This window comes from Pogona vitticeps, chromosome 5 (assembly GCF_051106095.1).
Source record: "Pogona vitticeps strain Pit_001003342236 chromosome 5, PviZW2.1, whole genome shotgun sequence".
In the NCBI taxonomy this organism is placed as follows: Eukaryota; Metazoa; Chordata; class Lepidosauria; order Squamata; family Agamidae; genus Pogona; species Pogona vitticeps.
In genome coordinates, this window is record NC_135787.1 from 167,593,816 (window position 1) to 167,608,221 (window position 14,406).

At 40.4% G+C, this 14,406-nt stretch overlaps 1 protein-coding gene across 1 annotated transcript; it reads right to left on the reverse strand.

Annotated features, from left to right (window-relative positions):
* Positions 1-10,393: 10,393 nt before the first annotated feature.
* LOC110075922 (apolipoprotein L2) lies at positions 10,394-13,352 on the reverse strand. The gene has a single exon (XM_078376193.1). It carries the CDS (start codon positions 13,294-13,296, stop codon positions 12,403-12,405), a length of 894 nt encoding a protein of 297 aa, XP_078232319.1. The 5' UTR covers positions 13,297-13,352; the 3' UTR covers positions 10,394-12,402.
* Positions 13,353-14,406: the final 1,054 nt, after the last annotated feature.

Genomic DNA, 14,406 nt, shown 5'->3' on the forward strand with positions numbered 1-14,406 from the left:
AAGCTTATGTTAAAATATAGCAGTTCTTAAGATGCCTCAAAGTTTTTGGCTCTTGTTTTTTGTTTTGCTTTTTGTCAGATAAGGTTATATTACACAAAATAGACCATATCTTGGCATCATTACTTTTTGGGGAGTTGCAGTCCAAAAGGTTCAGTTTGTCACTCTGTGCTAGACAAGATACAGGATCATACCATCAGAATAAAAGGGGGGGGAGGCTATTCACAATTCTGCATGTGTGCCTTTTGAGCTCTGCAATATTCGCCCTGGTCAGGTGTTCTTATGTTTTTATATTCAACACACAAGGAAGTGGGATGCATAAACCTCCCTCCCTCCCTCCACCAGTTTTGTTGTGTGAAAGATGACAGGACTAAAGAAAAAAAGAGTCATTTATTCATGAAGAGACAATGTAAGCCAGAACACAGGAAAATACTAGTTCTTTCTGGCTTTTATGGAGAGGCTCCATGAGTAGGAAAAGCTCTCTTCTTTGGGCCCTTCACTTTACACATGTGCAAAGTGACAATGGATAGGGCTCAATACACTTCATTCCTTGTGTGTTGAGGATGTGTTGAAGGATACATGAGTTAGGGTGATTTCAACGGTTTTCCAAGGCCAGCTTACAATTTGCAAACAAAAGCACAGTGTTATCAATATCCAATTATTAAAAATTACTAAATAAAAAAGACAAAGGAGCTCAAAACAACTAATAATTAGCACAAAAATCCCTAAAAATTCTTGAAATAAGATAACATGATTATCTAACAGAACTTGAATTGAAATAATGCTGTTAAGGCTTTCCTAAAAGAAGATAGGAGAAGGGCAGACATATATCTTTGTGGGAGACAGTTATATAGGTAAGGGGTTATCTTGAAAAACCACATCTCATTTATGAGCTCAAAACTTCTCGATCTGCTGACAAGTCTGAAAACAGCCTTTTGTAGGCCTAGAATAGTTTGTGTGGTCTGTCAAATAACTTGCTCCAAGTCATTTAAGAATTTAGAGGTCAATACCTGTACTTTCAGTTGGATTCAAAAGCAGCAGCCATTTGGCATTTCTGACTTCAGACAGAAAATGGATTTTGGAGGGAGGATGTGTACCGATAGAGACTTATGGAAACCATACCCTGCCTGAGTAGATTTAAGATGATGGCCTGTGAAATGGTGATTACAACCAAATGGAAAACAAGATGTGGAACACTTGCAGTTCAAAGGCAGTATGTTTTGGGTACAGAAAAACCCGGGGTCATTTCCCAGTATTCGCTGTTAAACAGTAATATCTCTATGAGACCTTATAAAACAGTAGCTGCTGAGAGAAAAGGTGACTGGGACAGGTGAAGTAAACATTGTTTTCTGTACTGGACTTCTCCCTGTGTTCATGGTTTGTGAATTATAATGTGTGAGAGTCAGTAGTGGGTAGAGTACTGGTATATATAGGTCCATCAACACTGGAATTGTTGACACTATCTAGCAGCAGCTCTTAAAAATCTGGGGGCAATGTTCCTTCCCAGTCCTTTCAGGAGATTAATGTGGGAACATTGAAACTATGTGTTCTGCTATGTGATGGTTTCAAGAATCTTAATGAACATGGGGGATGTAGCTATTTATATCATATACAGCAGATGGGATGATCATTACAAGAACCCTTCCTCTTTGTTTCATTTCTATTATATATATACTTATATATAATAAATTTATGTAATTTGTGAGAGCCAGTAGTGGGTAGAGTGTTAATTAGGGCTTAAAAGAGAGTTCAAATCCCTGTCCAGCCATTAAACTCACTGGATAACCTTGGGACAGTTGCACATTCAGCTTCATAGCCTTCTGGAGATAAAATTGGGAAGAAAGCCAAGCATGGTTGTTGTGGGTTTTTCGGGCTCTTTGGCCGTGTTCTGAAGGTTGTTCTTCCTGACGTTTCGCCAATCTCTGTGGCCGGCATCTTCAGAGGACAGCAACCAGAGAAAAACCCAGAACATTCATTAGATCCTGGCCGTGAAAGCCTTCACGAATATAATGAAAGCCAAGCATACTGTCTTGTGCACATTGAAGGACGTGGGGATATGAATGTAACAAGTGTAAGGCTGACCTTTGGTGGTGGCTACTTATCAGCTCTCAAACAGCCATGAAAACCCCTCTCCCCTAACCATGGCTAGAGAGAGGCTGGAGGGATGCGCAGTTCTGGGGGGAAAAAACACATTTTCCTAAGATATGATTGCCTTGCAGAATTTGGGGAATAAAATTGCTGTGGCTCCTTTGCCTTAAAGATGAGACAATTAACCTCTCCTAAACAGATGTTAAATGTAAACAGATTTCCATTCATAAAAGTGCTGTGAGATGAGCATGTTGAAGGTGCTTTTGCTTATAAAGTGGTATTCACTGAAATATTAGCATTTTTCAAGCTGATAAGCTTAATAACAAATTCAGCAGCAAATTACACTACTTGGAAACAGCTTTTAAAGCAGAATGATTCTTGAAATTACTGGAGATATCATCAGCCTCGCATACACTGAGTACACAGAGGTTTTGTAGCACCGCCATCTGGTGGCATATTTAAACACTTAGTTAATGGAGGGGGAAAGGCTGGGCCAGGAGAAGAAAGAGGGGGGGGGGACATACTTTTTGGACTATGCATCCTAGATTCTGCCCCCAGCTTGGGAGAGTGTTGGAGTGGCAGTCCAAAAATGAATGAATGAATTACTAGCAGCTCCTCATGCCGGTTTCTCTAACTGAATGTTCTTATGCTTCTGCATGTTATGTAGTAAATTAGTATATACTGGAGGCCCGCAGTTTCTCTTTCTTATTTACCAAAACGAGGCTGTGAGAAATCCAGCTTCAACTTCATTCATTGTTCTGCCCGTTCTCTAAGGAGCTTAGATTGTACTTGATCTTGCCATATGCAAAAAGCTTCATTTGGGCTATCATCAACTTTGGATTGTTTTCATATTCCTTTGTCTTGTTGAAGTGGCAGATATTGTTGCAGTTGATTCTCACAAGGACCTGGGAGGTAGGTAAGGTGAAGAGAAAATTACCCTGACCACACTTGTGAATATCATTTTGAACCTGCTCTGCCTGGTCTAAGTCCAAGGCTTTATCTGCTGAACCAAATGCTTCACTTAAATAAAATATAATTCAACAGGCATCATAAGTTTCACCTACCTCATGATATTGAACAGACCATTTTATGCTATTTGAAATAGGCAACTTTCTATGGAAATGAGTCAGTGAAGTCTTTTCTGCAGCAGCCATGTTTAACGTGTGACCAGTGGTATGTGAAATCTTTGGGGGGGTCATAGTTAATTCATGCGTTAGGCTGCTTTCCCATTTCCCACCCCCTTGTTGAACTTATGGATGCTGTTGTTTGTGAGTTCACAATGCATTTATAGTTCAGTTGAGATGCTATAAGTATCAGCAAATATTTGTTCTAATTCACATTTGGAAGCCGGGTGGTGTGACATGTTTTACAAAACAAGGAAGTGCCCCTTTCAGTCTGTGGATGTTTCAGGTGTATCTTGTGAAAGAAGCCTTAATAATTCTATGGATTTCTCCCTGTTAAGGTTACTATGCTAGACCTTGCATCTGTTGCCAGTCTACCTGTCTTTGATGCCATTAGCCACCCTTTGCGATGGTGTTTGCTGCCTTTTAACTACATACATCTGTAGTGTCTTTCTTCTTGCTGTGTTCTGCCAAATCACTTCTGACTTAAAGTGACCTATTGAATTGGTGACCTCCTAAAGGCACCATCATTAACAGTTCTGCTTAAGTGTTGCAAACAGTCTGGGCGGGGGGGGGGGTGGAGGTGTGCTCATTCAAGATGCTGAATTTGCATTTGTGTTTCACTGTGTTCATACAGACACACATTGCAGGATAAACCATGGACGCTGCTTTCTTTCTTAAATTACTGTACTAGCATAGCTGTTGTTCTTGCCAAAACTAATCAAGAAAGCATCTTTCCTTCCAGTCCCAAGTAGCACTGCCAGTTTCTTAAGCTGTGCCATACCAGAAGGCACAATTCAGCCTTTTCCTCTGAGAGATTAAGTGACAGTTAGCTCCCTGGCTGCTATGAGCAAATCATCCTTAGAACATCTGGAGACTCAACACAACCCATTTTCTTGCCAGCATGAACCACAACCAGCTGCCCCACTTAGCAGCCATTCCAGAGTCTGGAAAAGTTACATTCCTGGACTACAAGTCCCAGATACCCATAGTCCACATACCCATTGGCCTTGCTGGCTAAAGGTTTCTGGAAGCATAAAGTTCCCTGTTGCTATTCCATCACTACATCTCCACTGCTTAAGCCTTAAGGGTATTCTGAGTGCTACACTCCAGCTTTAGCGTGCCGTCATACTATTAATGGATGAGTGTAAGTTCCATCAAAACCATTTTGTTCTCAACTAGAAACAGCCTCCTAAAACAGATTGCTTCCTAATGCAATATTTATACCGTGTTTCTCTAAGTACTTGAAATATTTCATATTATGTGATATCAGTATCCCTTAAATACTGCAGCAGGAGTGATCACGGTAGTAACTTTGCAAGTGGTGAGCTGAGGTTTTATTTTTCTATTTTAACATCTATGTTGATTTCCCCTTATCTTGCAGACCTCAGGTTACAAGAATGAAAACAATGTCAAAATGAGTGCAACCATCATAACCAAGTTAAATGGCAACAAAAAGTGACTTAACAGCTGCAATAACTAGCAGTAAAATAGCAAGACCAACATAATAGTCACTAAAAGCTCAGAAGAGCAAAGTGCCGCTTAAGGCTAACAGCAAGGCTAGATAGGGAATTCTCAGAGTTATAATTCAGAGAAGGAATTTCTCTGAACTCTGGAGGCAGAGCCCGAAAACAGGCATTCCATACTTTTCCACTGAGAATAGTCTATCTCCACTTCTCATCCACTTCATTTCTGAAGGCAGATACACCAGGGAGATCTCACTAGCAGGCAGGTCCATGTGACTCCCTTGAAAGCAGCAAGGATTTCAGAAGATAAGATAAAGTGATTCACCTAAAATCGCTCAGTGCATAAAAGACTAAGTGATCTGCACAACAATCTTCATGTTCATGGTTTTAAAAACTGCCCTGAGGTACGCAACATGGTATCCGTGGATACTTCTCCATATGCTTAGAAGTCACCCTGCTGATACCTATCGTTCAATCTGTTTTATTATAATTCTTTTCAGGAGATGGGAGTGCTACAAAGTGAAGTCCTAGTCATGAGCCACCTTCTATCATTATTCCCCAGAATACCCCCAAGTTCTACTTTGAAGCACTATTTTATTTATTTATTTTATTTTATTTAAAACAATTTTACCATGTACTTCTCCTTTAAAAGGAGCCCAAGATGACTTACTCAGGGTGTCAAACAGGAGTCCCCCAACTTTCTCTTCCAAGAAGGACCAGAAAAACAGTTCCTCCAAGTCTCATCCCAGAGAGACGACCCAGAAACTATGGTCAATGGAATCAATAGCTGCTGAAAGATCAAAGAGAAAAAGTAGACACACACTCTCTGTCTAGTTCCCAGCATTTTGTGAATATGCAGGCTTCCCCGTGTAGCCATTTTGTGGTAGCATCCATGATGCTTTGTAATGTGAAGCCATGCAAGGGGGGCATCCATTAACGTGCTGATAAAAATAAGTGTAGCAATATTGTTTAAAGTAACCAGTGGAGATGGGGGAAGCGCCATGTAAGATTGGGCATCCTGATCTTTCTTGGTTTTCTGTAAGTGACCAGTTGTAGATCGTTGCTCTTTTAGATTTCTTTCTTTCTAGATAGACCAGTCCATCTGCAATGGAAGGCCAGCTGTGAAGGTACCTCCATACTGGAGGTTCCATCACACCTACACACATGGAAGCCAGTACAGTACTCGGGAGCTTCTGTACCAAAGTCTGATTTTTTATATATATCCCAAATGGATTTTCTAGAACAATAAACCTCAGGTTTTTCCTTTTACCTTGCCATGACCATCCTGAGTGATTTACTCCTAGCCATAATTTCCCCTCGCTGGTTCTCTGGTTCGGCTCCACTCTGCTGTCACAATTACCATAAATTCCTACGTTCTCTGATCTACAAAATGCCATCATCCTCCCCCTTCCTCGAATATATATTTCAATTCAGGAACAACACTGGAGTTTGAATTGTTCTGCATTGTGATTATAGTTCTACAGGCCTAGAAACATGATGCTGAATCAAGCCATGTAAAAGTCTCCTTGGTTATCTGTTGTACAAGGATTCCTCTTGCTTAAGGTGGCTCCTCCATATAATTGCATCAGAAATTTTGTTGTTGCCATTCTTATATGTCCTTGAATCGCCTCCACAATATTTTTCTCTTATTGATCCAGCAGCACATCCATCCAGGCCAGAGGAGGGCCTTAGAGTTAAACATAGCAGGGGGAATGGCAGCAGAGCACCTGAACATTTGTGCCCTAACACCTGGCAGTACTAGGGTTGAATTACTATAAGTCAGAATTTTTGAATTCCCACAGGATTTCTGATGAAATAACATGTTGTTGACCTTAAATTACTACACTGAAAGGTAATTGAATATCTTTACATTGTGAGGTGAACACTTTCATTTCATTAACTTGCCAGTTTGATTAAATAAGGACAGGGCAGATGATTCTCCAGTTCAGAAAACAGAGAGTGCCTATAAAGCTGTGGCAACTTACCCTTTGGTTACAGATATGGAGCATCTAAATGTTGTAGGAGCCAAAACACTAAGTGAAACAAGGTATGTGTTTAATATGTTATGGAACATGCTATGTGGTATAATTTTCTTTAATTTAGCATTCTTAGAACCTAATCCACAGCATTTCCTTGCCTTTGCATTTCTGAGACACCAGTATGATTCATTAATTTAGATTGTTCATTATGTACTCCTTAGTCAAACCTCTTAAAATGACTTATAAATCAGAATGCATTAGGTTATTTATTTAACAGAATGTTTTATCATTCATTCCTTAATCAGCCCTCTGACAATGGCCTTCAATTAAAAACAATACAATAGGACAATAAATTCATAATACAACAAGTTGTACTACAGCAAGATTAGAAAAAAACCCACAGAGATAAAACCACATCCACACCGTAGGAGATTTGGATGTGTTGGAGAAATAATTGACTTTTCTCATCCACTGCCAGCATGGTGAAATGCAAAAAACATAGACCTAAAATAAAATATGACACCAGAGAAAGCTCTTGGGAAAGAGATGTCTGAGATGCAGAAACACAAGTATCTATTTAATGTGCATATTTTTTCTGAATGTGACAATCAGACATACAGGCATTTACCTGGTAATTCTTCTACAGATGGGATGAGAAGTGTAATTTTTTTTCAAGTAATTTCCATGGATGGGGAAGAAGTGAGAGATTATGTGTAGGTAACAATAGGCCTCCCTAACAATAGGCCTCCCTTGTGTCATATACACCATTCTGCAAAGGCTTAAGGTCACAACCATAGATTTTGGGGTTACTTTGTTATGGCTTCAGGACATGACATTTAGACAAACTCAGAAATACCCTGGTCCTTTTCACTATTTTGCTTGCTCTAGAGTTGTTGCTCATGGTGGCCGTGATAGAATTCACACGTTACATTTCAAATTAATCACAGAGTCTCTCTCTCCTTCCCTCCATTTTTAAATTGCCATTGTAAGGTCCTGTCTCAGTGATATCACAACAGCTTGCCCCTGGGTCCTGACATCTTAGAGAATGGGATACTGCTGATCTGGCCACTATAACAAGTGTGTCTCCTTAGCTGCCACATAGATGAAGCAAAATTGTATGATGAGGGAATGTTTTGGAGCAATTTGAAAGCAATGGGAGTCGCTAGTTGGTTCCCAACCAGCTTTAAATCTTACTCCCTTGCAACATCAGAGTTTCAGGTTCAACTGAGGATCTTAGGTTCATTTCTCACCTTGTGCATTTTCCCCCCTCAGAAAATACTCCTGCACAAAGTGGTAACCAGAAGTACTTTGGCAGACATCCTCTAGCTTAATTTAATATGTCATACCAGAGTAAGGCCATTGAACCAGTGGGGATTTGGTGAATCATCTCCTCCATAAGTTCCATTAATTAAAATAGGTCTGCTCCAATTGTGATTTACTACACAGAAGTCACTTGCAACTAAAGTTGGCCCATTTGAATCAACATAACTTATTGAGCTGACTTACCAAATCCCTAATGACTCAATGGGCCTATTGACTTACTACACTAAGCAACAGGATTTCGGCTATTAAGAAACTTGGTTGACAATATCTTCCCAGACCATGCATGTCCAGTGAGATAATATGTGTGCAATCATAAAATCTGTATTCATATTTTAACTGTTCCCTACACTCAAAGGGAGTAGATTCCCTGTGTGACATAGTGGATAGAGTGACAGTAGGGCTCTGGAGAACAGAGTTTGAATCTCCACTCAGCCATGTAAACTGACCAAGGGAGAATCACATGTTTTTGTCTTGCTTGCTTTGTTTGGACTTTGCCTGATATACTAATACTAGTTTGCCTTTAAAAAGAGGAAACCAGCACATTGACGAAAAGTTTAAAATTTTGTTATTAATTTTTTTGCTCATTGTTAAGGACAGTTCCTTCAAATGCAGCTTCTCCCGCTTGCTTTAAGACAACCTACCTTGTTCCTACATTGCTTTTAATGTGCTTCAGAGATTTTGACACTTAGGAAAATTTAATCAGCAGTATGAGAAATAAAATATATTAAATTTTCCCCCTTTTTCCCCCTGGGGCACAATTGAGCCTTAAATCTCTTTTATGAAGGATCATGATCATTTTACCATTCCTTGGACTTTCTTCACATTGGTATGCAAGTGTGAAGTTTTTTGACATTTCCCCCTTTTCTTTGAATTAATAATCTGTACATATATATGACCAGCGATGTTAGCTCTTGCTGCTGCTGCTCAAAAACCAAACCCAGTTGCTAGGGTTACCAGGTCATCAGCATGTCTTTCAAGAGGCATCAAAACCTAAGAACAGGGCACTACTCCTTTGTGATTTCATAGACAGGGGGCAGCCAGGGGTTGCTTGAGAGAGAACAGATTCTGAGCCAAATGACCATGGAAACAGACACGAGGTGAATTCAGGTAAAACTGAGGGAAAGCCCCATTTTTGGTACCCAGGCAAATGGCAAGAAGCACCAATAGCTACAGTAGTTGCAGCCATTCTTATTAGGGCTCATCTCACTCTCTGCCTAACCTATTGCTCATGCACTACATGGGGAATTTTTTCAAGGCCATATGTGGTGGAAATTTCACTGTTCTTGAGTGCTCCAAGACCTGGCAACCCTACTAGTAGCTGTCAGGATTAAACTTATATCTGCAGTGACAGAGATCCCTTATCGGGCATGGTAAAGATGCTGGAGGTGGCATCTGTTGAGCTGGCAGCCATGCTGACAAAGATACAATTCTTACGGGTTTTGTCAATCTTATTTTCCAAATGCAACTAATGGATTTGTGAAGCTCTTTCTGAAGGCATCTGATGCACTTCTTAATGTCTTCTTTGTCGGCAAGAAATACTGTGAGAAAACAGATAATTTCATTTCCATCTTCCTATAAAGGACCGTTTTCTCCTTTTCTTGTATTGATCAAAGTCAAATATATTTCCAAGGGCATGTGGACAAAGAGGCAGCTGTTTCCAAGCCATTTTCTGCATGCAAGAAAAACTTACACTCCTTGCAGAAGACTGAAACATATTTTTAGATCAAAAGATGGATGTGATGCATAGTCAAACACCAAGTGAATTATGCTGCATGAGCATCATTTACAGATAATGTCCTTAGGTAGTCATCCGAGAAGGCAAGTGCATTCAACAACAATCGGGCCACAAAAAATCTAGACTAGATGTTTTAGTATGAAGGTCGTCTTAGGCTCAAAACTATTTCAGAGAATAAATGAAAACCAATTGTTTATCCAACACTGTTATTTTAGAGCTGCTTTTTAAAACCATTTATGTTATTAATGTCAGCTTTCCTAACAGTGTAGGACTACTGCTCCCATCATCCCTAGCTAACACTAACAATATTAGAGATGCTGGTAATCGCAATCCATAAAGATCTGAAAGGGTCTTGTTGCCCGTGCTTGCAGTTAAGGGTTTCTCAGCCAGCTGCAGCAAAGACATGAGGTGAGTGTTACCTGCTTTTGGCAAAAATCAAGTTCATTAAGGGGAACACTCTACTTTTCTGCACAGCTCCGAAGGTGCTTCCAGACCAATAGGCTTTTAAAAGAGAGTTTCCAGTTACAAGTGACAGCTAAATAAAATAATTTGGAAGGAGGAAAGAGTTTTGAATTTTGTTTGGAATTCTGACATTCTTCAAAAATAATGCAAACAGAAGTCCTCTGTTTCAGCCAGGAAAGAGAAAAGCCTCAGGGTGAAGGAGAATAAAGATTAAAACTGCCAAAAATTGTATTTTCCTTTATTTATTTTTTGTTGTTGTTGCAAGCTTAAATGCCTTTTTAGTCATTAGAACTCAGTCTCTATTATATGCATTTTCTTCTTTCCTCCAGTAATTCACAGGAAAACTTACATAAAAAACAAAACCTAAAACGAGAAAAGCAAACCCCCAGAAAATACAAATATACAGCAATGTTTTAAAACCAGTCAGCAGGGCTAAAATTATTTCTCAAAGGAGTGGTAAGATAGAAGGCGCTTTTCCAAAATAACAAGCAGAAGGACCCCACCTGCACCTAAGATATTACATACAAGAATACACATAAATAGAGAGGTCCCCAAACTGCCATGCTGTTCCTTAAAATTTAGAGTGACTTCATCCAGTACAGGATCAATGCCACTTTGCTAGGCACAATGGGATGTACTGCTGTTACTGACATCCTTCGAGGCCCCCAGTATGAGAAACTGCATGGGTGATGGTACTTTGATTGCATAATCAGCAGCACTCATGGCCTAAACAACTGAACCAGATGAATGATCTATCTACCTGCTGTACTATTATTGTGCATGGTTGAGGAAAAGCTGAACATACAGTTGAACTCATTTACTGAGATATAATACAAAGATGATGTAATAGAAGCTGGTAAAGTCTTATAGAAGTCATTCTGACTTGATCAGATGCAGACGCTTTTCTAATGATTCTTCTTGAGTTCCCTAGCATATCCAAAGCATCATTTTAATACAAAATTCTGTCTTAAGTACTGTTTATTCTCTTCTAAACAAGATGGCAGCAGCCATTCACAACTCATATTTTTTTCGACAGTCTTGTACTCCATGTTCAGGATATTTATGGACAACGTATTAAGACAATGTGTTGGGTGATATCATTATTTTTTTTCTTTCTTATAAATAGCATAATGTCTTCATTCGTATAAATGTATCAATCTGCTCTGTCGTCAAAACTCAGAATGGCTTACAGTTAAACAATATAACAGAACAAGAAAATAAAACAAGCAAAAGGAGAACAATACAAAATCAAAATGATATCGCTACTCAGCAATACTGAAGTCAGCAAAGGGAATGCATCCTAGTAGGGCCATTTCCCACGTTCTGTTTTCTTGCTTGCAACTCTGTAGAAAACAGCATCAAAGTGGTATCTACATTATTTTGCATGAATATATGCATATTTCTCAATGTGCACCCAAGATGTACACATGCTGAGGACCCACATTCAATGCTCCTTCCCAGAAGATGTGTGCATAGAGAGATAATGCAAGTGTGCAGCTATCCAATCTATACATGGATTGTAACTGTTCCCTGCAGAAAAGCATGAATTAGCCTTTAGACTGCTAAGATTTTTTTTTTTTAAATCCCAGTTTCTCAGCATTTATCATTAGAAAGTGGCATATTCTTCATCAAACAAACCATGACTGTTTTTCTACCTTGTGGGACCTACCCAGGAATGCTATCATGTTGTTCTGCCAGGTTCTCTAAATTTCTTTTCTCTTGCCCCTTTCTCTCCTACTCATGCTCTCTCCCCAGGCCCTCTGTTCCTTTCTCCATGCGCAGCCTCCCTTTTTCATGTTTCACAGTAGGACAGTGTTACATACATGCCCCTCTCTTCTCTATCACTTCCCTTCCACTTTGTTTCAATTTTTGTCTTTGCCCCTATTCTGGTCCTCCTTTCTCCCTTGAAGAGGGTCAAGGATTAAAGGACAGGGGATCTTAGGGAATAGCAGCTCCATCCCAACATCTGTGCATCTTCAAATGTTTTCACATTCAGTGCAAAGGACTGCAGGTGACTGCCAAGCATGGTTGCCCAAACCGTGAGAAATTATGAGAGTCCCCAGTCATGGGGAGGGTTCAATGCCGAACACATTTAAAATCCCTTATTCACAACTTCACCTTCAGTTCCTATCAATCTAAAAAGAGAGACCATGAGTTAATAGCAAGCATTGGATGTATGGAGTTCTGTGTTAAGGCCAAAGGTTGCAAACTACAAAAGTCCCAGCACGGTTCTAGTCTTCCTCATTAAGCTCTTCATAGAGCTTGTTGAGTTCCTGTAGCGCCTCTTCCAACTTATTAGCCTTATCCCTGATCTGGGCTGCGACATCAGCTTTGGCACCTTCCGTCAAATGTATAACACCTTGGATGAGGCTGTAGGCATCATACAGGAAAAAGAACCCAGCGGATGCAGCACTCAGCATCCTGGCTCCTTTGGTCATTGCCAGGGCAGTGCCTCTAAATGACGATTCTACTTCTTCAACCCCTGTCATTGCAGCCCTGGCCCCAATCCCCACAGCAGTAGCTTGCTGTGCCAAAGCCGTCAGTTCAGGATTAGCTCGTGCGACTTTCAGTGCCTTGACATTTGCTTTGAATTTTTCCGGGGCACTGTATATGGCGACAGCTTTCTTCACGAGCTTAGTGGGACTTGGAGTGGATTCAGGGCTAAAATCAAATTCGTCAGGATGCATCACCAGCCTTAGGCTCTCTTTACATTCGTTCATAAGTGCCTGTACTTTTTTTAAGTCTTCTGAATCGATGACGTATTCGGAAACAGATGCTGAAATGCCAGCAGCTGCTGCCGCTGCCCCTAAACCAATCCCTGTGGCTGTTAGGATCAAACTCACACCAGCCGAGAAAGGGGCCAAGGTCAGTCCTAGGATGCTCAAGATGTCAGAAGTGGCACCTGCTGAGCTGGCAGTAATGTTGGCAATGGTACAATCTTTGTGGATTGTATCGATCCTGTCTGCTATCTCCTGAAGGCATCTGATGCACTTTTCAAGCACTGCTCTGTGGGCTGGAAATTCTTTCTGAAAGTTGGCAAAATGTTCAACGTCCATGTCTTCCCAAAGCCTATTCCTTCCAGTTCTGCTATAAATTAAAATATTATACATTTCAAAGACTATCATTTCCAAGATATTACACGCAGCCTAGAAAAACCCATGTGCTTCACATCTGGGAGATTCCATACTTCCCCAAAGAGAATAGCTCTGAATGATCCCTGCCTCATTTTATTTGAAACTTCAAGCCAATGAACCTCATTTTCTTTTTCTATATCAAGTCCTCAAAGTCTGGCGAGTAGCCGCTTCTTCTGATCTAGAAGCCTAGGTCCCACACCCAGCTAGACTGGTAGTTCAGACTACCAGTAGTAATGGTAGTGCCTTCATTATATAAAATACCTGCTGTAGGGTCTAATAATAGCCAATCACGAAGTCTCCTACAGCAACAAGACACACCGGAAAGGCAACTAAGGAGGCTAACAGCCAAGTCATTTACCCAAGAACCTGGCTATGAGGCAGAGGTAAAGGCTGAGACCCAAACCAAAAACATACTACCTTGAACCCAAGGTTTTCGGCTCCAGAAAAATTATTTCACAGGAGGGACCTTCATGGCCCCCAGTTTCCTTGATATATTGATTTAAAATGAATTCCTCCAGATTTGTGCCTCCCAAATGAAATGTGGGAATACACCCCAACTCTTTTCTAATTATAAACACAAAAATTTGACACAGTGTGCTACACATGCACCACCGTTTCTAGCATCACCCTTCCCTGACCCTTCTGAATCACCCCTAAACACTTTATTTTTCTTTTACGTCCTACATCCATTCAGGTGCACATTTGTTCATCTCTCACACACAGTTGCATGCATGTATAGCCACATACATACACTCATACAAATGCACGCACGCACGCACGTGCGCGCGTGCGCGCACACACACACACACACAGAGTTCCTGCAACCCCTACCAAGATACTTGCTTGTCCTGTTGTGGTCAGGAGTGGACACTGAGGTCTTTTGTCCTGGTGAAGGGTGGAGGCCGCAGCAAAGAGCAGAATGTATTCAATGAAGAAAATGTATTTACTGGAAAATGATACAATTCCAGAGCAGAGACAGAAAAAATGTGATCCTGTGACGTATTTACAAGACTTTAATACTTTTTCTGTGCAGTTACAAAACCAAGGCTAAGCAAGGCAGAAGCAGGAAGTGGGAAATATGTTGGTTCTAACCAATCAAAA

Excerpts from the sequence above, each read along its gene's own strand:
- LOC110075922 (XM_078376193.1), bottom strand. The coding sequence starts at position 13,296 with ATGATAGTCTTTGAAATGTATAATATTTTAATTTATAGCAGAACTGGA.